Below are 26,079 nucleotides of genomic sequence, written 5' to 3' on the forward strand. Positions count from 1 at the left end.
ATAATCATAAGATTATCATCCTACTAGATCAGACGGAAGGGCACATTAGTCCTGCATTCTGTTCCCACAGGGGCCCAATCAGGAACGTATGTGATTCCCACAAGCAGGACACAGTTGGAAGTAGCAATGTTTCTGAATACCGGTTGCTGGAAACCACAGGAGGGGAGAAGGTTCCTGCTTGCTGTTTTTTCACAGGCATCTGTTTGGCCACTGTGAGAACAGGATGGTGGACTAGCATGAGCCATTGGCCTGGTCCAGCAGGCTTTCCTAACATTCATAATCCGTGTTTTGACCTAGAATCTGTTTAAGTATTAATATGAATATGAGAACTTATAGAAATATAGTTTTGCATGTATAAGGCCTCTGAACATTACATAAACTATCACTTCAGCAAGGACTGTTTTAACTTTGAACTTGTGTGGCCTGTGTGTAAACATTCTGGTCAGCAAGTCGTGATAGGTAACTTGCAGCTGTCTATTGGATTAAATAGCTTTTCATTGCATTCCTTCAAATGTAATCCACTGTATTCTGAAAACTGACACTTTCCCCCCACTCACTCAGGTTGTAGGAGGAAAAATGACTGATTTAGGACGACTTGGTGCCTTCATTACCAAAGTAAAGAAAGGTAGCTTGGCTGATGTGGTGGGACATCTAAGAGCAGGTAACTCAAGCCACTGATTTTTTTTTTTTATTATTATTTTTTATGTTGCGAAAACAGCACTACTGTTGTGTTTTGTGCTGCATTTACAGCAGGAACGCAGAACTTTTTCAGGACCACATTTCCCCATAAACCTTCTGGGGGCCAGAGCTGGGTGGGGGCAGAGGCGAAAGCAGGCAGAGCATCAGATTTGACCCTTACATACTATGTACAGTGGGCTACCTCCCAGTCATGCAAAAGCCAGCGGTTCTTACATCTACAGACAACACACACCACTCCCCAACCTTCATCTAGGCATTATGATAGTTAGGGGACATGTTTCAGCCAAGCAGCAGCTCTCATGGGGAGTGTGGAGTGGGCTCACTGCGGGGCATGGTGTGAGGACAGGGCTTGAGTCCTGGGGAGGGAGCAGGGCATAGGCAGAGTCCCAAGGCCCAGACGGAGAGGCCTAAAGTGCTGCATTTCATCTCCAGACGTGAGGTTCCCTATCCCAATTTAAAGTTTGCAATAAAACTTTTCTGTCTAATGTGATGGTAGCAATATATTGACAATCACTATCTTTACTGTCTGTAATAGTGTGGAGGTTGCCCTTAGAAGCAGCTATTTATATATGGTGAAAATTAAAAAAGCATTATATTTATATAAAGAATTGGAAGGACTTCCTTATGTATGCATTAAACATTTAATAACATGCTTAATTTTTAAAATAGCATTTAAATATTAAGTGTTGACATTATTATCAAATTGCTTACGTGAGCAAAAATGGGCCCTAAATGAATCCACCCAGTTGAGTGCACTGATCCCCATGAGAAGAAGCACCTTTAGATTGCATGCTTGACACCCTCTGCTTAAGTGAACATGGAAGTCTGAAAATATATGGATACATGCAGTGCTTCTGCAGAACTGCTTGGGGGCCAGAGCTGTGCCAGTGCCTGGACTCCCCATTCTGTGTTAGGCAGACAGAAACTTCGGAATACAGAAGGAAATCATCTTCGGTGCAGTAAAGGACTCCTTATAGAAAATGACGGGAAGTGATGAAAATTGGGGGCTTTGCAAATTTTTTGGATCTGTGGATTTTATTTCCATATAGATAGCTCAGTTGGTAGCAGATGAGACTCTTAATCTCAGGGTTCGAGCCCCAGGTTGGGTGAAAGATTCCTGCACTGCAAGAAGTTGGACTAGGTGATCCTCAAGGTCCCTTCCAACTCTACATTTCTGTGTTTCTGCGATTGTGTTTGTATTCAAGGTGTTAGCAGAGTACACTGTATACAAAATGAACTGAACTAAGCTTTGACGTGAGGATCGTCAAACAGCAGTCTGCTTGGCATGAAAAAGAGCCAGGACTCTTTGAGCAGCCTCTTTGAACATTGAAACCCCTGAAGAAAGTGTTGGTGTTTGATTGGCCACTTGGAGGAGCTTACTTCTGTCTACATGCATTGGCCAGGAGGGTGCTTCTCATAGAATTGTGGAATAGTAGAGTCAGAAAAAACCCCAAAGGTCATTTAACCCAACCCCCTGCAATGCAGGAATCTCCTGTCTGGCCGGCATACAAAGAGGTCACTAGCATACACAGAAGATGGATTCTGTCACAAATTTAGTTTTGCACAATTAAAATGGATTAAAGTGCTCTGGCACAACAAACACACTTAATAAAGAGCCAGGCATTTTATGATAGGGAAAGTGATGAGAAAATGCACTAGAAAAAATGAGATAATGTTCAATTGATGGAAAGTCATATAATCTTATTGCAACTAAACAGGATGAATGCTCAATAAATAGTGGGTGTTGATTAACAATAATAATAATATATTATTTATACCCCTTCCATCTGGCTGGGTTTCCCCAGCCACTCTGGGCAGCTTCCAACAAAAGATTAAAAATACATTAAAACATCAGTCATTAAAAACTTCCCTAAACAGGGCTGCCTTCATATGTATAGACTGTGGATAAACAAATCAGAATGGATGCTAAATAAAGAGCAGGCACTGTATAACTTCTACACAAGCTTTCTGCAAATTTATCAGGATGAATATTCAATAAACTGGCCATCTGTAAGCCTGGAAAAGAAAGCTATATTTTTTATTTGTAATGGTGTGTGTTTGTGCAAAGTGATATGAAAGGCAGGAGAGGAAACCTCCCTTGTGTTTACATTCAAGGTGATGAAGTTCTAGAATGGAATGGCAAACCGCTTCCCGGAGCTACAAACGAAGAAGTTTACAACATTATTTTAGAATCAAAATCAGAACCTCAAGTTGAAATTATTGTTTCAAGGCCTATTGGGTAAGGTTCAAATCACTCATTTTGTAAATGCACAATGTTACATGTGGAATCTTGCCTCCACCACCCCACCCCCGGTCATAACTATGTAAGCGTTTCTCTGTGTGACTCAGTCTATGCACACACATACATACTGTACATTCTCCCTCTCAATCTTCTCTCTCTCTCTCTCTCTCTCTCTCACACACACACACACACACACACACTTTTCAGACATTTCTCAGTAGAAGGTAAAGGAGATGGGTTAACTTGGAGGGCTCCCCCAACCCAGGGGTGAAGAAAGGCGTTGTGACACCTGGGGCGGGCGTCACTAGGTAGGGCGCATGTGCGGCGTCACTACGTACGATGCATGCGCCGTATGTAGCGAGGTCACACATGCGCTGTGTAGCGGTTTGCAGCTGGTGCCGCTCAACCACTGTACAGATGGTGCCGGGGTCCCTCCGTCGCCACTGCAGCCATCCGGCAAACCGCTATGTACAGCACATGCATGTGACGTCACACATGCGCTGTACTTAGTGGTTTGCCACCGGCGCCAGGATCCTATGCTTGTGGCTACAGCCGCGAACAGAGGATTCTCCACATGCGGCTGCAGCAGCACGATGGCTGCTCGCACTGCCGAGAGCCCCCATGGGGTGACTTATTGTCACCCCCGCAGACATGGAACCTGGGGTGTACCACCTCCACCCCCGCTGTGACGCCACTGCCCCAACCCATGTCACCATTTCAATCTCCTTTTAGTTTGTGGAAGGCAAATGTTTGCTAGAGGAGCCTTTTGTATTCATGAACTCCCATCCCCCAACACTCATTTTAGAATCCTGATTTTCCATGAATGCATAAGGCTTCATTTTGCAGCTTGTCTGCTTTCACGAGCTGGAAGGTGATGAGATTAGTGACGGAAGAGGGGCACAGCTTGCATGCTTATCCTCACCGGATGTCTACTTTCCTCTACATTAGGAATGCCGGAAGAGGGCTATTGTTGCCATAATATATGCACATAGTTATTTTAAGAATAAATAAAACGGAAAAGGACTGAAGGGGTGCAACCACTGTTAAGTGGATTGACCTCTTGAGAAAACCACATTGCTCTGTATAGAGGTTGGGCAGGGATGTGCGTCGTTTTAGGAGTTGTAGCTAAAACTATAAATATAAGGGGGAGGGATAGGGTTTGGGATTTTTAATAATTATTGGACACAGGTTCCACAGGTGTCACAGCATTCTCCTTCAGATTTTGCTAAATCCGTGTAATCACACAAATATTGCAGCCACGAGGTCAGACATGGCAAAAAAATATTACCGTTTCCCACACTACTTTGGATTAATTTCTTCTTATATGTTACATTTATTTATGTGTCATGTTTATTTATATAAAAGTGGAGGGTTGGGTTTCTGTGGCATTACTGTGGCACAGACAACAGTTCCCTGGATTCTGTGCAACCCACAATGCTTCTTTGTTTATGTGTGAGAATAATCAAGGCAGAAAGTGGCTTGCCAATATCATGCAGCTTAAAGCTATTGAACAAGTCTCTATGCACCATATCTCAATATCATCCACACATGCTATGCCTAAGACCCCTGGCAAGGACTAGCAAAATCTCATGCTGCCAGGGGCTTTATAGATTCTGGTGAATCCCCAGCATAAAATTATGGTAAATCCCCACCCAAATGTAAAACTAAAATTTGTGGATGAAGGTAAAAATTCTTGTGATATACAATCAAAACTGCTCAAGGGCGAACAAAATCTTTTTGGACTGAGAGCCACTAATAGGAAGCATGTTTTGCTGTTTCAGTGGCTAATGTATAAGAACTGCATGTAAATCTGTAACATGATGCTATACATCAGATGTGGGAAACCTTTGGCCCTCCAGATACTGCTGAACTACAGCTCCCACCATCGCTTACCATTGGTTAGGCTTCCTGAGGCAGATAGGAGTTGTAGTTCAGCAACATCTAGAGGGCTAAATGTTCTCCACATCTGCTGTACAATGCCCATTCAGAAGTAAATCCCATTGAGTTCAAGGGTGTTTAGAATTGCAGCCCTATTTAGGGATATATCAGTTTTCATGTGTATTGTATTTCCATGTGTTATTATTCCATGCGTTATTATTCCATGTATTATTATTATCTTTATTATTATTTTTTACCTTTTCCATATTTTCTTGGTTTTTTTCTTTGTTGTAAGTTTTTTTCATAGGCTTCATTCAGCAAACTCCTTGAGACGCGTGTATAAAAACTTCTAGTGAGTTACACAATTTGTGTCATTTTCAAAAAGGGGGAAGTCAGAATCACTAGCTGTAGATAGCTGTCACACTTCTGTTCTCCAACATGTTTCCCTTTGTTGTGTGATTTTACAAATATTGTGGAACATTCAACTGCAATAGTAACCTGATAGTGTGATCATATTGAAGTTGCTGCCTGTGTTGTAATCATTGTCAAAACCAAATGTACATTAGTGCTGTGTCCCTTAGGATCATCAAGTTCTATTATAAATCCCAGCTTTACTAATGGAAAAAAAGGAATCGCGTTTGGAAATTAGGAAGGAGGAGGGAAAAGTTTCATGAATGGGGTGCGGGATTTTGTTATACTTACCTTACTTTTGAGGTGGCCAAAGTTTTCTGTGAATGTCCTTTCATTCTACAAATCATCTCTCTGGTGCTGGAATTTTCAGCCTTCCTAGGTGTCTGTAACTTAAGAAAATCTCAGCTGGGCTTTCCTGCAAGAGACTGCATACATTGCTCCTGATATATTGTTGTTTTTGTTGTTAAATGTGATCTTTTCACTTTTAAATATATTAGTGCAGGGAGGTTGTTGTTTTTAATGGATTTTTTTGCTGAAACAAAATCAGCAAGTGCTCCAATCCCAGGCGTTTCCCACTCTTCAGCTAAAGCCTAGATGATGGTGTCATAAAGTATCACTCCCTGTAGGGCTTTCTCAGATCAGGAAATACAGGCACCCAGGGAGGCTGCAGGCTACTAGAGAAATGTGTAATGGAAAGAAACACACACAGTGCCCTCATCTCTCTCAGCCCTGTGCCATCAAATTCTAAAGAAAATTCAAAGACATTCTAAAGCTTCCTGGAAATGAAGAAGGAAGATGAAGCCTCTTTTGCAAAAAAACAGAGGATAGGTTTCGGCATAGCACTATGAGAGAAAAATTAAAGTAAAAACAACAATATATCTAACAAAGATGTATCAAAGACCTGTAACTGGGGGATATTTCAGGGCCATGAGTGAAAATCTGAGGGTAATTATTGTTGAAAATTAAGTAATTACCTCCCTCTAAAATTAGTACATGTATTTGTTTTGTAGAGAAGTTGTTCAGGTTTTTCTAATTTTTCTATACCTCTTTTAGTGACATTCCAAGGATTCCCGAGACTTCTCATCCTCCACTAGAATCTAGTGAGTATTTCCTTTGTTCTTGCTTATGCTTCTAATAAAATAAAATAATTTAGAAGAATATATGCAGCATTATGCAGTCTGTAAGCACAATCTTTGTCTAAAACTACTTTTTTAGACAAAAAACGTTGGTGCTGATATGCCTACACTTTCAATGGTGAGAATTATCAAATGTCACCACCTGAACGGATGGTTTGAATTCACTTCCAATTTAGACAAGAAACTAGCTAGATCGTTTCTTCTGTGGTGTGGTAAAATTCCACATAAAAATGAAGCTTTGACAAAAAAGAGTTTTTCCGTGAGAAAACGTAACTTAGGGTCTTCCTGCGCCATCATTTCCCTGAATTGCAAATGTGTATTAACTTTCCCTCTAGGTTGTATTTCAGTTGCAAAAACTGAAGAACATTCAGCATCTGTTGTGTGGTATATAGTTGCACAATCATATTGCACATGAATATTTGTGAAATTTAGGGTGATATCCAATGTTAGTTCTCATCCCATCAAGTTCAGTAAGTTTGCTCAGAGTACAACTTAGCTGAATATCACTCTTAGTGATATTATTCTCTGAACACCTTTAGCATTCCACTGCCAACTTTATTTCTGATTAACAAATGGTGACAACAGTACTCTCTCCCACATCTTATTTATTTATAAAATTATTTATGAGGCAAATTTTGGCCGAAAAAAATGACCCCCAAGGCAACTTACATTTTGAAAACCTTTTATTTTAAAATTTATTTTAAAATGAATTTAAATTTATTTAAAAATGAATTTAAATTTATTTAAAAATCTTTGACGCCTATATTACTCTCCAAGTTTTAGCAAAGAATGTCTTGCCCATTCTTACTCTTTTTATTACTATACTGTACCGAGTATATTCTCCCCTGTAGCGAGATTATCTGTCCCCTTGATATTGGATGGAATATTGACATTGAAAATAGCCTCAGGATTATTACTTGACTGACCAAGTGGAAAGGCTATCAGTTTTCTTATTTTGTTTTTGCATCTGCTTAAAATCAAATGTTTTGTTGAAAATCCATCATTCAATGACATTTATCAGAATTTTCATTTTTTCCCCCCTTCCCTTTCCTGCTCCTCAATTTTTCTATCATTTTCCTTTCTATAAAGATTTGAAAATAAATAAATGTGCAGCTATGGAAAATGGGCTACAAAGGGAAGGTACTTTGTTTCTTTTACCATCACCATCATTGCTGTTGTTATTTTGGCGAAGACCCTTTTGTCACCCTCCCCTCATTTATTTTGAAAGAGAATCTTCTTTCTCATGTAGAATAGTCAACCCATTGGTTTCGGCATCTCAGAGTAGTTGGTTCAGTGTGTGCAATGCTACATGTTAAAAGCAGCAGCAGTAATGACATTGTTTTTGGTGTATCTTACATTAAACTGTTGTCTCTTCCCCTTCACATTCTCTCCCCCCCCCCCCAATCCTTACAGGTTCTAGTTCATTTGAATCTCAAAAAATGGAACGGCCGTCAATTTCTGTTATTTCCCCTACTAGTCCTGGAGCCCTAAAAGATGCTCCACAGGTCCTGCCTGGGCAGCTCTCTGTAAGTACAAAATGGTGTTCACCGGCAGCACATTTCTTTTGCTGTTTTTGTTCAGGTATAGGTTACAAAACTGAGCAGATTAGGAGGAAAATGTCAGTGAAAATTTTAGCCTTTCCTTTTTGTTTTTTATTTGATTTCTGTGCAGCTTAAAATGTATGCAGAAAATGTTTTTATTGACATTTTGGAAGCAATGCTTTTGTATGAACGTTCATCAGTAGATCATCCAGTGATGACATAGATGTATGCATAAGCTATCCCAGATATAACACCACACATACAACTTCCACATTCCCTCCTGTCCTCTTGATTTCTCCACACTTGATTGCTGCGCAGTCAGATGTGTGAACTGACTCAATGAAAACACCTCCACGTATAGCAGGGCTGGTTCTACAATGCAGCAAGTTGTAGGAGGGTAGATGAGGGTGAGAACTGGTGTGGCAAGACTTTGGCCCTAGTAGTGGGTGGGGGAATCATTTTGGGCAGCAAAATGTACTGATCTGGGGTAGCTCATTTACACATGCAAGTCATCCCTTGATATAACAGTCATCAAGTGATAAACATGCATTAATAAGAACATAATAAGAGTTCTCCAGGATCAAACGAAAGGTCCGTTTAAGTTTGACATCCTGTTTCCCACATTGGTCAAGCAGATGCCTTTGCACAGCTGGCAAGTAGAGGCTGAAGACAACCGCCCTCTCCTGTTGTTGCTCCTCAGCAGCTACTGGTCAGTGGCTTCCAGGTTACCTGAAAGATCTCCTCGTTTTATCCTCTTTAGAGGCCTTGTGCTTCAATCAACCACTTAGGCTGGCAGAATTTGCATTACAACAGATGCCACATAATACCCATTCTGCTTTTGTAAGAATTGAAACTCCCTGCCTATTGATATCAAGCAGGCCCTTTCAATGTGCTCTATTTCGTGCTGAGTAAAAACATTATTGTATAGACAAGCCTACCCAGATGTTTAGAAAGTTCACACATGCTTTTCAATTGTATTTTAAATCTGCAAACTCTCTATACTGTTACAAGGGGGGGGGGGGGAATTGCTGTCTGTTTTAGCTTTTCATTGATCTTAATTACTGTGTTTTATATCATACCTGCCCTGTAAACTGTCCAGGGAAATAGCCATCATGACTATTCACCATTAACAGGCTCATCCTCCATGTCTAACCCTCTTTAAGGCATCTGAGCTTGTGACCATCACTAGTTTCCTTTGGTATTGAATTCCATAAATTAATTAAATGCTATGGAAAGAAATACTTTTGTCTGTCCTGAATCTCCTGCCCATCAGTTTCAGTGGATCATGCCCAAGATCTTATCGATTAATCAAGTATATTGTGGCTAGGCTTAAGGAAGGAGTGGATATTTAATTTTACAATACTGTATTTTACTTTTGCCATTTTAAAATGAGCATATTTTTACCCCAGCTCAAGTCTCAAGGATCTGATTGGATATGAATCCAAATGAATGCATTTTCTGGACTGATAACTTACAATTATTTTATAACATTTTAGGTAAAGCTTTGGTATGATAAAGTTGGGCATCAGTTAATAGTGAATGTTCTTCAAGCAACAGACCTGCCACCCAGAATAGATGGACGCCCGAGAAATCCTTATGTAAAAATGTATTTCCTTCCAGACAGAAGGTAGCTCTTTAAATTAAAAACATGCTGAAAAAATAGTTTGAAAGAATATACTGTATTGCTATATGTTTATATGCTTTTCTAAAATAGCCATGAAAAATCAATCTATGAATGGCCCTATATTTAGAGTAATTTACTCCAGTCTCCTCATGGAGATTCCTCATGTTCTAAGGGCCATCTTTGAATAAGGGTTAATACCGTGAACTGTATATTTTATTGGGGGAGCAGTTAGAATCCTTTTTGATGGAAGGGATTTCCATTTCCACAATGGAAAGTTATCCTGGCCCAAGAAAAGAATATTCACCACACCACATCTTCCCTTCCAATGTTATCCCCGCTTCCCCTCTTCAACCTTATGGGTGGAGCTGATTTTTCCATTTATCTGTCCCTTTCCCATTAAGTGTGTGTGTGTGTGTGTGTGTGTGTGTGTGTGTGTGTAGATAGATAGATAGATAGATAGATAGATAGATAGGTGATAGGTAGGTAGGTAGGTAGATAGATAGATGATAGATAGATAGAAGATAGATAGATAGATAGATAGATAGATAGATAGATAGATAGATAGATAGATAGAAGATAGATAGATAGATAGATAGATAATACAGTAAAAGTATTTTTGTCCAATCCTTGGTCTTTTATTTTGAGTGCAACTTTTGTACCAAACACTCAACCCCTGGCTTGTGTTACTGATAATTCATTCACTAAATGGACTTGGGGTGATGGATAACTCTCATAATGGCTTGGTTCATTTGCCTGCCCCTTAGTCCTTCCACTCACTTAGGGGCTGAAACTCAGTGGTACAGCATCTACTTTGATTACAGAAGGCCCCAGATCCAATCCTTGGTATTTCCAGGTAGGATTAGGGGAGAACCCTGCCTGATGATCTGCAGAGAAGCTGCCAGTCAATGTATACAAGGCTGAGGTAGACGGAACAGTGGTCTGACTCAGTTTAAGGCAGCTTCCTATGTTATAGTTTCTGGACAACTTGAATGTCCCCTTTCAGCCCTTTTGACTGCTGAGTGTTCTTGGCCTGGCAGCACTGCTCTGTGGCTGAGAAACAAGGCCACCAGTCAGCTGAGTAGTGCTCCCTTACCTCACTTTGCAGCTACCAGGGGTAGCCCAGCAGAATAAGTAGTAGTAGTAGGGGGTGAGTCAGAGGCCTTGCTTCCTGCATTGTGATTTACAACAATGTTTTGTTTTTTGTTTGTTTGTTTCAGTGATAAGAGTAAGAGGAGGACCAAAACGGTAAAGAAAAGCTTAGAACCAAAATGGAACCAAACTTTTCTCTATTCCCACGTGCACCGTAGAGATTTTAGAGAACGGATGTTGGAGATCACGGTTTGGGATCAGCCCAGAGTGCAAGAAGAAGAAAGTGACTTTCTTGGGGAGGTGAATGCACATACGTTGGCACTGCAAACTAGTTCTGTTTTAGACATGTGACAGGATCTCCAGAGCATTTTGTTTTCTGTTGATGAAGCTTGCTCCCTTCCCCCACAGATCCTTATAGAGCTGGAGACAGCACTTTTAGATGATGAACCACATTGGTATACGCTGCAGACGCATGATGAATCCTCACTACCTCTGCCTCAGCCATCACCTTTCATGCCAAGGAGACATGCCCATGGTGGAGAAAGCTCTAGCAAAAAATTACAAAGTAGGTCCACGACTCCTTTTTCTTTTGGGCTAGTTTGTTATGATAACAAAGGTGTACTAACACGTGTTAGAACATGTAAGCAGCTGCCTTCTTTAAAAGGTTCCGGAGTTTTACTTGAATAAGAATGGGGGTGAAAATTTCAGCTTGGATCCTAAGATAAGTTTAGGACGTTCACAGAAGAAAGGTTTTCCCACCGCTGCAGCCCTCTGCATCTAGGGGTGGGGGAGAAATTTAGTTCGGTTCACATTTAAAGACTAATCTACGTTTATTACCACTTTCTGAAACAATATGCTTTAGCTAAGATTCCAGCATTGCAGGGGGTTGGACCAGATGACCTTTGGGATGCCTTCAAACTCTACCATTCTATGATTCTGTGATTCTATCCAAACCGATCACTGTGCTTTGAAATTTGCTCTTCTCAGAATTCTGCAGTAAAGTTCTCCAGCCAAGAAAAATGTACAAAAATGCATCTGCAGGCGATGACCATTTTAAGTGCGTCCAACTGAAACACGGTCGCCGACTCGTGATCACAAGTCCTTATCTTAGCTTAAGAATGAAAAAGCAAGAAACTGAGAGTAACCAATTGACAGATTCACTGATCCCGTTTTGCGACCTACCCAAAGCCTCTCCTGAACTATGTGGGATGTATACAGGGAGCTGCTGGAGGAGACCCTCTAGAGCAGCCTTTTTCAACCTTGTGTCTCCAGATGTTGTTGGACTACAACTCCCATCATCCCTGACCACTGGTTCTGTTAGCTAGGGATGATGGGAGTTGTAGTCCAACAACCCCTGGAGACACAAGGCAGAAAAGGGCTTCTCTGGAGTCTCTTTTTGGATGTTCACAGGTGGCTACACAGTGAGGGGAAGAAACTCCCCACCCCCAGCAAAAGTTCTCTTACCTTAGGATCCAAGCATTGATAAGCAACAGCGCTGAGCACCATACACTCCCTCAGTGACCTTTACTGTTTCCATATTAATTCACTTAGCTTATGCCAACTTCGTTGTTGCTAACACAATGTGGCTGTCATCTTCAGTCCAATTTATTTCTAAAGCAATTTCACTGTATTCAGCAAGTGGGGTCCTGTAAATGTCACTGGAAGATTATGACATTTGATTCTTGGCTGTTGGCACTAATATTCAATGTATAGCTCTGGCTACTGCATTTGCGGCAATGTATTTGAAACTCTGCACTAAGTTTCAAAGTCCAACGAAAGGTCCAAGTTCCTTTGACTTTTAAACAACTTTCAGGACCATGACTGTTCTCTAGCCCAGAAAATGTGTACATTTAATGGGAGTGGGGAACCTACATGGTTCTTTAGCAGCTAGAAACACTGGATTTCAGGCATGGAATGTAACTTTAGGCTAGGTTGGGTATGGGTTATGAGAGGCCCCTACCAGTCACATGGGCCAGGGAAAGGCGGGCTTACATACAAGTTTCAGGAAACTACAAGAGCAGAGTGCTTCTTGTGATTGGTTCCTGCTTGCAGGCTCCTTGTAGGCATCTGATTGGCCACTGTGAGAAAGGGATGCTCGACTAGATGGGCCTGATCCAGCATGCTGTTCTTACATTATTAACAGCCTCTGACACAATATGGTGACTGTTGCTGGATAATATGAACCCACAACCTTATGGATCATTTTAGTAAGACAATGTTGCACTGGTATGTGAGGCAGAGCAGTCAAGTTCTGCCCCTCATGGCAGGCATTTAATTTCACTTTTCCACAGCTATGCAAGTTACTGTTTGCACTGCTGTAGATAATGTCTCATCCAGGCTGGCACAATTTTTTTTATTTCAACAGAACTTGCAGTAAGTATACTTGGGACTGGTGCCATTACCCAGGTACTATGTCTCCTTTCTGAGCCATTTTACAATAGTTTTTTAAAATATATATATATAATCTTGTTTTTAAATATGAATGCATCCCATATTTGACTCTCCATAATGACAAGAATCTTTACTTAAACTTATTTCTGCCCTTTACAAAAGAACCAAGTATACAGGTATCTATTTGCCTTACTGTTGCACAGGATCTCAGCGAATCAGTGATAGTGACATCTCAGATTATGATGTTGATGATGGTATTGGAGTAGTTCCTTCAGGTGCGTGGGTGAAGAGCATGGTCCTACATCCTTTGCTTTTGCTTTTTCCTTCCCCCTTCCAGTTTGGTTTTCTAGAGTTTTCAAAGATGATGAATTGGGAGATTATGTTTTCTAGAAAGTAGTTTGATTCTTTATTCCATGGTGAACCTTTTTAAAAAATCTGTGTTGTGTATTAATTGCATTTATGTATTATGCATTAGTAAGAAATGTTTATATCCTGCCTTTCTACTGCACAGGGTTCCTTACAGCAGTTTAAAGCACAATAAAATCTAACAAAAATCAATCAGACAAACAATAATAAAAAGCAACAGCAACAGTGGCATGGCAATCTTGATATTTCTGTTTATACAGCTAATAAAATTGTGGATATTCCAAGGGTAGAGGCTGCTTTTCGAAGCTATTTTTCTGTGCATAGGAAAAAATGCAAAAAAAAAAAAAATGTAATTAAAATGTCTAACTGAAACATATTGTCCATTTGATGCATTTGCTCTTGCTTATATCTTAGACAGGTTCACCATGGAATCTATTGAAAATGCATGACTGTATATTAAGTGCATGAAGCATGGCTATATCTTTTATAATTCTCATAAGCACTCACAAGTTATCATTATCCAAAATGTGTGCATAGAGGGAGACTCTCAGTTGTTACACAGAGACAAAGATAAAAATTGCTCAACATTGCTGCAGGTTCTGAGAATATTTCTTCTGCTGCCAATCACCTGCCTAAACAAGAAAAGCAGCTTGAATTGTTAAAATATTTTTGTGATTAGCTGCAGTACTAATTTTTAAAAGCCTTCCATCTTTACTATTTTACTATGGTTGTCTAGTATCATGGCCAATTTAATCTTGACTAGTGTGTATATATATACAGTGGTGCCTCGCAAGACGAAATTAATCCGTTCCGTGAGGCTCTTCGTATAGCGGTTTTTTCGTCTTGCGAAGCAAGCCCATTGACAGCTTAGCGGATTAGCGCTATTAGCGGTTTAGCGGCTTTTAGCGGATCAGCTGATAAGCGGCTTATCAGCGGATCAGCTGATAGGCAGCTTAGGGCTTAGGAAAAGGGGGGGGAAGGGGAAAAAACCCCGCAGGAACTCGCAAGACATTTTCGTCTTGCAAAGCAAGCCCATAGGGAAATTCGTTTTGCGAAACGCCTCCAAAACGGAAAGCCCTTTCGTCTAGCGGGTTTTCCGTCTTGCGAGGCGTTCGTCTTGCGGGGCACCACTGTATATACACACATATACTTCTTTGAACATGACATGTCTAGTATGCCTATGTCTACAAACTCATTTTAATATTACTTACAAGAGTTGCTAATCACATTAAAGATGGCAGTGAAGTTCTCTTTAACTAGAGATTCAAGAAGGATGACAAAAATAGTAACTTAGGCCATTTTTGACAATTTTTCTGGAACAGTACTTGAGCACAACTGCATAAATCACCCCATTAGCTTCAACAGCTTCAACCTGAAAAATTTGAATGTTGTTTTATATTTTACTGACTAACTGAGCACCAATGCCCCTAGGGAGTTTAATAGTGACTTTTAATGAAAGAAACATACAGTTTCCTTTTTCTGTACTTGGGTTTTCTATGTATGTGTGTGAATCCCTGGTTTTCTCCAAGATAAGAATGCGGTTCAATTAACGTCAGAGTAATTGAAACTGTGGGAGGGTGCCCCTCCCGTCCTGGTCATTCTCAGCAACTTTTCTACACACAACACACTGCATCTTCCATTCCACATAGCTGTCACACAAAAATTACAAGAGAGATGCATGCCATATGCTTTGGATGTATACATCTTCAGAATGGTTCCCTGTAATCTCCCTTGTTTCTAGCCTCAAATCCGAAGTCCTCTACGGATCCTTCATGTAGCTTTTCTTCTAACTAAAGGGGGCTAATTTAAAGAGCTTGAGCTGCTGCTTTCTTGTCATGCTATCAACTTGGTCTGAGGGACTTCATTTAATACAGGGGTAATCCATGTGGGGGGGCCCAGATACTGCTAACCTCTAACACCCATCATCACTGCCTTTTGGTCAAGATCTGAGGGGCTGATGGGAGTCATAGTTAAATAATGTCTGGAGGGCACCACATTGCTAATCCCTGATTTAAAATAACTGGCCTTTTTTCTCTTGGGGAAGTTTGACTATTGAATGGGGGCCTTTTCATCTTCTGGAAGAAGAGGGTTTTCTGTGCAGTTCAGCGGCGTGTGTCCCCCATTCCCCCACCCCACTACAGGAAGACAAAATGTTACTTCCAATATTAACCTATGGGTGGGTTTTACTACCTAAATGGAAAGTATAATCTGTGTTTGCCTTCGGCTCTTAGCTAATAAAATAGTATTTTAACTTGATGGCATATGGGTACCTTTCTCTTAGACTTGGTTCTTTTTGCCTATCCAGCTTTGTTCTGTGGTGTTGGGCCTCTGGCTAACAATAATTAGTAGTGACATCTTTATGTTTCCTTGAATGTAAAGCAAGTTCTGTGGATCATTTTATATGAAGCAACGTTGGGTCAAATGACTTGTGTACCATACTCATGTCAGCAGATAATTTAAATGAAACTGAAACAGAGGCTTCAATTCTAAAGCAATTTACTCATAAACAATTCCACAGACTGGATGAATTGAATAAATCAGTTTGTTTCAGTATTGCAGCCACAGATGCATAGATTTCATTTAAAAAGACTGAAGAGCTGAAAAAGTGACGCTTGTGGCAAATAATACCTAACCCTGTAGGTATTATTTCTGCTCCTATTCACTTTCTCACCTTTGGGAATTTTGCAGTCTTGCACGTAAATTCTCCTGTATGTATGTCTGTACCTTTCCCCCCATATTCGCATTACATTTAAATATAATGCTAATTGTTAGCCCTGATTGCATGACATTTCAGGATTTTCACAAGTTGCACAACTCTGAAAATCTTGTAATCAATAAAGAGATGTTTTCCTGAAAAGACTAGTCCAGATATGAACACTTGCCATTTCTGACCTGAACTAACTTCATTTTGTTGCACTTCTACCAGTAGGCTATAGGTCTAGCACTAGAGAAAGTAAATCTACAACGTTAACTGTGCCAGAACAGCAAAGAACAACCCATCATCGTTCACGATCTGTATCTCCTCACCGTGGTGACGATCAGGGCAGGACCCGTTCTCGTTTACCAAATGTGCCATTACAGAGGTAGGCTTCAAAATATAGCTGCTTTCATCATCAACACACATTGGGCAGACTCCAGCCAAAGCCGAGCTCTTTTTAGTTCCATTTATTATAGTTGGAAGAGTTGTTAACATGTGTGCTTAAGACTCTCCTGCTCAAATCGAGATAACTTTGAAAAGGGCTTAACTTTGGCTGGATTGTCTCCATTGTGATTAAAGAAATGTGAAGGTGATGTTTTCCTTGGGCAGCTGCACATGAAACCCCTGCATGGTCACTTCCACACTATGACAACTGCCTCTAGGATGAGCCATGTGTCTGCCATGCAGAGGCTCCTTGCTTAATGGTGCAGCTGTCTTAAGGAAATACAAAATGTTGAATTTTCCTTAGTGAGTTTGTGGAGAATGTGAAAGCATAACAGAAAGAAAAGCAGCTCTTCAGTCTAAAAAGATGATTCTATTAAGAGATAAATGGGCATTTCACTTTAAGCTACCAATGACATTTCCCCCCATTTTCATGGAACAAAGGAGATCTCTAGGGTAGCCAGACAAAGAAGACCCTGTGCTCTGCCTTGTAGTTTTGAAAAGAAAATGGATAAGGAAGAATGGAAAGAAGTGAGCTGCTGAGGAGGGGAGATGTTTAGGTATGTTTTCATACCCTGGTGAAAATGAGAGGGAATAGTTTGACAGATGGTAGAGGGAGCCAACCTGGTGCCCTCTAGATGTTGGACTATAACTCTTATAAGCTATAGTTGGCATGGCCATTGGTCAGGGATTATGGAAGTTATAGTCCAACAACATTTGAAAGACACAATGCTGACTATCCCTTGTACAGAAGAGGAGGGAGAGATCATGTCACAACAAAAGGAAGTAGGAAATAACTTAGCAAAATTCCAGTGAAGTTGGATATTATGGAAGACAAATACTTAAAGGAAAAGGGTGTGGGTGACAGAAGAGAACTGGACTCTGATATTTACCAGCATATTGGGAAGCTAAGGAGAGAAACTGATAGACTGGACAACAATAGATTATAAATCAGATTAAAAAATTATCAGAAAGTTCTGCTGTCTATCAGTTTCTTTTGGGGCAAAACCTATTTAGTATTGTAGACTACTTTCTTTTTTTAGAATATAAATCAATGTGAGCATCTATAGTCTTCTAGCAACTAAAAGAAAATCCACACAAACCATCACATTTAGCTGGATTTGTGTTGTAGCGTACCTAATACTAGGTTTCCAAACGCGACAAGTTTCTCCAGATAGCTCACCACCATGAAGCAATCCTGTATTGCACAAATCAAAGAAACGACTACACAAGGGGATGTTTTGTACAGCTCACTATGCTCTGTATTAATATTAACTGTTAATTACTACTAGTTACTCTTAAGTGACAGCTTAGTATTTGCAGGATATAGGCTTAAATCTTCCCCTCTCACCTTTCCTAAAAACATCTTTAAGAAGTCAGTTGTCACAACTTCCATCCTTTCTCCTCCTTGTCTCCCACCTTGTTTACTCATAAGTCACAAACATTGCAGACAGATAGTCTGTGTCACTATGAAAAGCAAGGGCATACACCAGCCACCATGCACATGGTGTATGGGTGTTGATGTTTTTATGCATGCATCCACGGAGGCCAGTTTGGTGTAGTGGATAGTGTGTTGGACTTAGACTGAGAATTCCCTCTTAGCTGTCAAAGCTCTTCGGATGGCCTTGCATCATTCCCTGTCTGTCAGCCTAACCTGTGCCACAGGATTGTGGGAAGTAAACTGGGCAACTTAGTGGGGCAGGAAGAATAAATACCTCCTCAACTCTTGAGGGGAAGCACAGAATAAAAAGGAAATAAATGTATTCTAACGGGCTAGTTCTCACAGGAACATGAACAAATACATTGTTATTGCCTGTAATACCTGGCATATAAGGCTAACCATAGCATAAAATGAGGCTTTGTATAGTTCTTTTGGTATAGTAACTGAAAGGGATTTATAGTTTCTTGATACAGATGATTAGGCTGTCCAGAAACAGCAGCTCAGTTATTTTCTTAACGGCATAGAACACAGTAGATAATAAAAATTGATAACCAGAAAGGAATATAATTTCCAGCTCATGGTTCTTTCTATCCTCAAAAGCAGGCAGAGCTATAATTTCCCTCTCACAGTTCTTTCTGGCCATGTGGATTTTTTGCATCACTTTCTGGGTATTCCTCCATTGGTGTTGGGGTGGGGAGGACTTGCTTCCAATTCATCAGCCTTGACCATTCCTGTTAAATGTCTGGGAAACCTTGATTAAACCATGATAAGAAAAAAACATGGTCAAACACATGTGTGCTTCTATGAACATTTCCAGGAGTTTAGATGAAATTCATCAAATGAGAAGATCACGTTCTCCAACTAGACACCATGATGCCTCCCGAAGCCCAGTTGACCGCAGGTCCAGAGATATGGATAGTCAGTATTTGTCAGATCAAGAAAGGTATGTTTGCCACTTTAAGAGTGTGAATCTGTAGTAATATATATATATATATATATATATATATATATATATATATATATCTCTCTGTGCATTTTAAAATATATATTTTTGCTGGTGTTGAAATGTGCTTTATACTGTCTAGAACTATGAGCTTTATATGGTCTGGACTACGAGGTGGGAAATAGTCTGACAGTAATCAAATAAGAAGCGAAGCATTATTCTAATCAGTAGTGGAATCTCATTAAAAATAATTGATTTTATGTTCACAGTGCAAATATGGTGAGTAGCATTTTTTTTAAAAAAAGACAAAACTGGAATCTTGCTTCATTTAGTAAGAGCTTTGTTCTTGTGACTTTGCACTTGCAAAAGTAAATTTTGATTCTGTTGCAAACATTACCATGGACTAGGGTGGTTAATACAGTTGAACCATTTTAATTCTGTGAGGACAAAGATGTTATTGCAGATATAGAAAGATTACACTTTTCTGTAATGCAATAAGTTGCATCTATTTGAGGTGCTGGGCCTTCCTATGCCAACCATATCTACTAGTCAAATAGTGTACTGTATGTCCCAATTATTCCTTTCATTCTTCAGTGATACAGAGCATAGCGTAGCTATACATTCTGCTCTGACCATTCAGAACTAGAAGCTGTCAAATTTGAGGATATAGACAGCTGTGTTAATTGTCTCCCACCCGTGGTGGAATTTGGGATGGGGAAGATGCCTCACTTACCTAGTTATTTTAAAGGAAGGGCAGTATCCACCCATTTACTTGTGCTAGATTGCCAGAATTTAACTTTTCACTTGTGTTAACAAAGAAGTATTTTGAAAATTATCTTGCAGGTTTTTTAAACCTTATTTTAATCAAAAGATTACATGCACACAGACCCACACTCTGGCTATAGTAGACCTCAGAATGATCCAGTTTAGAAGCGGGAGGAGAGGGCTGAATGTTGACTTGCGAGGAATTCGACACAATGTGTTGGGTGCCTCGTATCATTCGTGGGAGCCAACATTCGTCTTGAGTTAGAATTTAACCCTTGGCTATCACTGAAATTAGACAAATGCTTTCATTCTGTTTCCACTCATCCAAATTTGGATCTTGTTCTTCTTCAGTATAGCTTGCTTCTCCTTTATTGCTGGTAATTCTGTATTGTCTCCACCCTCTCTTATTTGTATGTTAGGGTGGTCCAGAGTTATAATTCTGTGGACATAGTGTGGTATATGCTAGCACATTTGTTAATGTTAATTTGTTAATCAGGCAGGACACGGAGGCTCAGTCTGTCAGTCTGTCATAAAGACTACCAGAACACTTCAAACATACCTCAGCTTCACATTCACAGTTATTCCCTGACTATCTCACTCTTCCTTTCATGTTTCCTATGAAAACATACAGCACCCACGATACCCACGTACAGTCCTAACTTTCCCTTCTAAACCGGAGAAGGTGCTTTCTCATTCACCTCTCCTGTCTCCTGGGTGAGATGACAAATGCTGCTGCAGCTTTAAAAATAAAAAGTCATTCAGACCAAAGTCCTACTGGCAGCATAAGATTCTTCAAAGGAGGGGGTTCAGGAAGTGTGAGCCCCTGACATCTTCAGATTCATGGGTGAAGCAAATTAATAACATTGGTGAATAATCTCTAATTCCTAAGAAGCTTTCTTGAGCTAGTACCATTGAATTCAATGGTTCATTAGTTTACAAAGTATTCCATTATTCTTTAACTTGCCCTGTTGAATTCCGGTTTTGCATGTGGGATGTTAGGCCTCTTTTGTGTGTGGTATGTTGCACCAGAATCCTATAATGTTAGTAGGACTCTGTTAGGCAACATTCCACCAGATAGTTAAGGCTTTTTTATACAGGATTATTTCTTATGACGTTACTGATCAATCCCCAATGAAATGTATGCTATTGTGACAATAGGACAACACATGGCTCACACGTTGACCAGTTTAAACCAGTGCTTTTTTTCTTGGGGACGCAGGAGTCGCATACCCCTAAACATTTTGTGAATCTAAGTTTGGCCTCTTTGAGGGGCAGTATTTCAATATGAGTAGGAAAATGAGAGTACCACTAAACATTTTTTAAAGGGGAAAAAAAAGCACTGGTTCAAACCATAGTATTTCATATGACTATTTGATTCTTTTGAAATGGTACATCTTCCTGAGCAGCAAATATACTTTACTCTGGTGAACCTTGGAAATTCATCTCAGTGATTTGTGTTTGGGCAGAATGCAAGTACACAGTGATATGGTTCATTAGTTTTACTTAATCGACTTAATGGTCTTACAGACCTCCCCCTCATCACTTCAAAACATGACATGCCAACCTTGCTTCATTTGGGGGTCCTCCTGGTCTCTCTCCTGAGTGGCGCTGTTGACTTCTGCCTGAAAGTACTGTCCTAGTGGACCCACAGCATGTACACGTCTTGTTAAAACTCGTGCTACATGCTGCGCCTTTCTCTTTGCAGTTATTTCACTATTGCCTGTAATGTATAGCTCCTTACAGTGGAGAGCCACGGGTCTGAATTAGAATGCTATAATGTACATTGAGAACATATTCAGGATGTGTGGTGACAAAATAATAATAACAACAATAATGATAATAAGTATTTGTGTTTTAAAAACAAATGTGCAAAGGCATCATGACGCCTATGAATAGATTAGAGGAAGCTTGCAGTGATGCAATGGCTTGAACTTCCACAGTTTTTTGATTTGGAAGATAAAACTCGTTTTCTTCAATGTTTCCTTACTATAAGCATATTGCCTTACGTTCATGAACAGTTTATTTTAGTTGCTTCTATTTAGAAATGCAGAATCACAGGGAAGCTGGTCAGCTGTGAATTAAGAAACGTTCCAGATATTAAAAGACTGCAGAGTTAAACTGCTTTAAAATCTGTTGCAGTGAATACATGTTAATCAGCCAAACTAAAGGATTGTAGCCTTTATTTTAGAATACTGGCCCAGTCAGTCAAATATATATATATGGAGTGTGCTAATATGTCTTTAACTTCTGTTGAGGTAACTATCTCAGTTCAAGCTTTCTGGTTTATTTTATGTTTTCATTTGCATACCATGGCATAATTCATGCCATTTAATGCTTCATATTTATATCTGTTTCATTCATCATCCATCCTGTCTGTGCAGTGAGCTTCTAATGCTGCCCAGGGCAAAACGAGGAAGAAGTGCAGAGTGCCTACATACCACCAGGTAAATACAGGCATTTGGTAACCAAGTTTGGATAGTTCTGGTGTGTGTGTGTTTTCTTTTCTTTTACTAGTCACTTTTGTTTCTGTCAGTCCTCTGCTGTAATATTCCTGTATTAGCAATACTGTATTGAAGTAAAAGGCTATGGTCTAGAAGCTTGATTATTTTTAAACATTTGTTGATATATGTTTATCCTATCTTTCAGTGGATAGGATTATAGTGAGCCCAATGTACCCAGACCTGTGGCTTTTTATACATATTTTATATATTCATATGCCCTGCAGTGTCTGGATCATAGAGATTAAGTTACTGAGAAGTTTAATGTTTAGAAGTTGAACATTCATACACACCAACTGGTGTCCCTCTGCTGATGAAGACAGAAAAGGGAGGGTGGGAATGCATTCTGGATTTTGTGGGGTGCAGACAGGTGGAGGAATCACCAAAAATTGCATCTATCCTCATTACACTGATGTAGGCCTTCCATCAGTGATGGGACATCAGTTGGATACCATCCATTGAATGGAATTATTCAAGAAATGTTGCAAAAGGTCTTCCAATGTATGGCAGTGGTATTATGTTTATTAATTTTTCCTTTCTAAACATTTGTGTTTTCATAACTGGTTTTGTGTCTTTCGCATACTGATCACATTATAATTAAACACCCTCACTTGCTAAGAGTCTTTGAGGGCATGGCAATACATATACAGAACTCCTTCAAGGGCCTCCCCTCTCATTTTAGCAAAGGGAACAAGCAAATATACATGATGCTTCTCTGTCTGTGAAAGTGGTCTGGGGAGGCTGCTGTTGCAGAAACTCAGTATGAGTCCACACAGGGCTGTAGACTAGAGCACCTAGCTTCCAACACACTTTAAGCTGTGATGAAATCTGTTAAACGTTAAAGCACCGTCCATAAGATATTCCATTATTAGCCAGCACATACTTCCAAAAGTAGTTTGTGATATAGCATAGGACTCTGCTTTTCAAAGAAAAGAAAGTTAAAAATCTCCCTTTGCTAGCCATGCTTAAAGTGGCTCCTTAAATCCTTACCAAAGTGCTGCCTGAGAGGGACCACAAGTTACCTTCCCCGCCTCCTCAGAAGTAAAGGAGCAAGCATAGTACCGAAGGCTGTTCCAGTTATTTTGGCACCAGACACATAAAATCCCGCAAGCACTTCTCCCTGGGAGTAAAAACACAATGCTAAATTCCTTAACAATTTGCTACCCTTTCGTGAAGTACAAAATCAGCTGCCTGAGCTGCCTCATTCTGCCTAATGGTACGACCAGCACTAGATCGTTCACAAAATAGGTGATACTAGCTTTAGTGTTATACTAGTACAAGAATGTTCTGGTAATGAGAGAGAGAGAGAGAAAAGACCCTCCTGAAGAAGTTGTAGAGTTCGGTTGTCTGTAGACTGCTGCTTTACAACCTCTTGTTTCAGCACACCTTACATAGATTCTTAACATTATAACATTACTAAAATTAACCTTAATAGTAGTGGCAATTGTTAACCACACAGCAAATACTGCATAAGAATTGTTACTATTTTTGCCTTTCATTAAGTACTGCTTCATCTGTAATTGCATTTATTTATTTAGTTATTTATTTGTTTTGTTTTGTTTCTTGCATGGATACTCTCCATTTCTTTTCTTTTCTTTCACACTCAAGAAATTCTGTTAGGCATTATAAAACACTACCTCCCAAGATGCCTTTATTAGAGAATGGCACTTACTGGAATATTTACAGGTAAGAAATCTGTTAAAAGTTCCCGTTAAAGTTCTCACATACATTTCTGAAAATATGCATTCAAGAAAAATATTGGAGCTGCTTCTTACTAAGAATCATTTATAAGCATATACTGTATTATAAAATAAACCTCTCCCAACCAAAACACCGAAAATGCAGTTTGATCGCATTATCATCATAATATCTGGTGCAAAGCAAATGTTCCCAATTTATCTAAGAAATGAAAGGAGGCTAAAGTTGCAGACCTAAACATGTTCACACCCCCACTGACTGAACACAATAGTTGCTACAGCCTTATCTCCCGAATCCCTGCTGCTTAAACCCCACTTAAAAAATCAGTATTTTTATTTAAATTCACTACATATTTTATTTCTTTTTTAAACGTGTGGTTTGCATCCTGTGTAAAACTTACTTTTTTTTTTCTCTTTTATGAATTATGTTTACTTTGTGAAGCTCAACCCTGCCTGCATGTGTTAAGGCCAAATCAGTGCTTAGTCAGGATATTTCACTTCTTCGTAATTGCCTTAACTCACGAATACCAAGATTTACTGATGGTCTATTGGTTAGGTAAGGTCTCAGTCAAAGTATCCTTTCCTATTCCTGTTAGTTTAGTTCAGTAGATCAACCTCGTTGTGAAGTTCGAGACAACTGTGCTCCATCATTTTGTGTTATAGAACTTTTAAGATGAAATAAGTTACAGAGATAATTTTTCAGTGTTTCCTTCCCATTTTTCCCATTGGTTGATATTTGGCAAGTCTCGTTTTTCCACTGCTAAGGTGCAGTCTTGCCTATTTAATCCATCTTGAGTTGACTTCATGGAATCTCTTAATGGCCACCTTTGATTCCTTTGTTCTTTTATGCAACCAAATTCAGGCATTATCTTTTAAATTTTATTTTAAAGCAAATCTCAGCTCTCTCTCTCTCTCTTTTTCATCCAGCCAGTTCCATTGTATCTTTATTGGACCATTGTTAGTTGACATCTTATGTAAATAGAACATTACTTTATGATTTGATATCTAACATTGTATTCCTTTCTTTGTTTTCTTTTTGTTTTTCTCCTCCTCCTTCCATTGGATGCAATGCACTGGCACTAGTGAACTGCAGCCCTCGCTTGACAGGGCTAGGAGTGCTAGTACCAACTGCTTGAGGCCTGATACTAGTTTGCATTCACCAGAACAAGAAAGGTATAAAATAAAGACTTCTCAATTTCTTGTCATTTGTGCTGGTGGTCCTTATCAGTTTGTTATTTTCCCCCATATCAGTTTTCTATTCATATCCACCTGTTATTATTCATATCTGCTTTGATATTTGTAGACACTTTTGCTCCAATATCCATGCTTATTGTAGGTTGATGTTGCTTATAGCAGCTTTTGGCTTCTTTGGTTCTCTGTCTGTCTCTCTGTCTCTGTCTCACTTTAAAGTCCAAGCTAATGCCATTGTTTGCAGAAGTCCTCAGTATGCTGATAACAACATTTCAGTGTTAATTGAGATACGCAGTTTAACTGAGCACCACTTTTATTGTTTCTTCATCTGAACATGTGGGCTCTATCACATGGGAGCTTTTGTCACAATAAATTTGTTCATCTTCAAGGAGCTGCAAGACTCTGTTGTTTTCACTTGGTTATCAACATCCATGAACCATACCAGATGTAATATTTCACTTGCAATTCCTTCTTATTCAGCAAATTTTCCCTTTAAAGGAGGCTGGAATCTTGCTGATTCAGGAGGGTGAGTGTGGGTAGCAGAATCGCACCCCAACAGCTGATTGGCACACTTTTTGTTTCCTTTCTACCCATGTGCCACTCCAGTTGCTGGGTTCAAACACTGTGGGATTGGATTCATTGTGTTTCACGTTGTTTTTCCTTAAAAAAGAAATAGAGCTATGTTTGAAATGTTTGAAAACATTCCCCACCCCCCAAAACAGTTTAAAGATACTTTTTGTAATCAAACACTATTGGTCAGAATCATTATCAGATGTGATTGTGGCTCTGTATGGAAGTGTTTGAATTCAACAGTATTTCTTCATAACTAGATATAGATATAGATATAGATATAGATATAGATATAGATATAGATAGTGTGCCTTGAGTTATTTGTCCTGCAAACACTGAATGTAGAAGAAAGCAGGTGTTGTCATGGAATTCTCAATAGGCCAACACACATGTGATTAAAGAATGGTCTGAAGGCACCTGAAGTGGTTCCTGCCTAGATGAGATACTTCCTGGGAACC

At 39.6% G+C, this 26,079-nt stretch overlaps 1 protein-coding gene across 50 annotated transcripts in view; it reads left to right on the plus strand.

Annotated features, from left to right (window-relative positions):
• RIMS1 (regulating synaptic membrane exocytosis 1) overlaps positions 1 to 26,079 on the plus strand; it is a 241,493-nt gene that overhangs the window by 130,386 nt on the left and 85,028 nt on the right. For 14 of the 50 annotated variants that reach the window (XM_081856749.1, XM_081856719.1, XM_081856706.1 and 11 more), the window contains 12 exons: positions 562 to 661; positions 2,815 to 2,938; positions 6,284 to 6,330; positions 7,780 to 7,892; positions 9,404 to 9,534; positions 10,749 to 10,920; positions 11,029 to 11,185; positions 13,215 to 13,286; positions 16,304 to 16,460; positions 18,775 to 18,900; positions 22,047 to 22,109; positions 24,944 to 25,033. In XM_081856749.1, the coding sequence (XP_081712875.1) occupies positions 562 to 661; positions 2,815 to 2,938; positions 6,284 to 6,330; positions 7,780 to 7,892; positions 9,404 to 9,534; positions 10,749 to 10,920; positions 11,029 to 11,185; positions 13,215 to 13,286; positions 16,304 to 16,460; positions 18,775 to 18,900; positions 22,047 to 22,109; positions 24,944 to 25,033 (1,352 nt within the window). Of the gene's footprint in view, positions 1 to 561; positions 662 to 2,814; positions 2,939 to 6,283; positions 6,331 to 7,779; positions 7,893 to 9,403; positions 9,535 to 10,748; positions 10,921 to 11,028; positions 11,186 to 13,214; positions 13,287 to 16,303; positions 16,461 to 18,774; positions 18,901 to 22,046; positions 22,110 to 23,771; positions 23,850 to 24,302; positions 24,417 to 24,943; positions 25,034 to 26,079 lie in introns of all 50 variants that reach the window. The other 36 variants (XM_081856751.1, XM_081856748.1, XM_081856709.1 and 33 more) reach the window with 8 other exon arrangements.

Source organism: Podarcis erhardii, assembly GCF_964252035.2.
Source record: "Podarcis erhardii genome assembly, chromosome: 3".
NCBI lineage: Eukaryota > Metazoa > Chordata > Lepidosauria > Squamata > Lacertidae > Podarcis > Podarcis erhardii.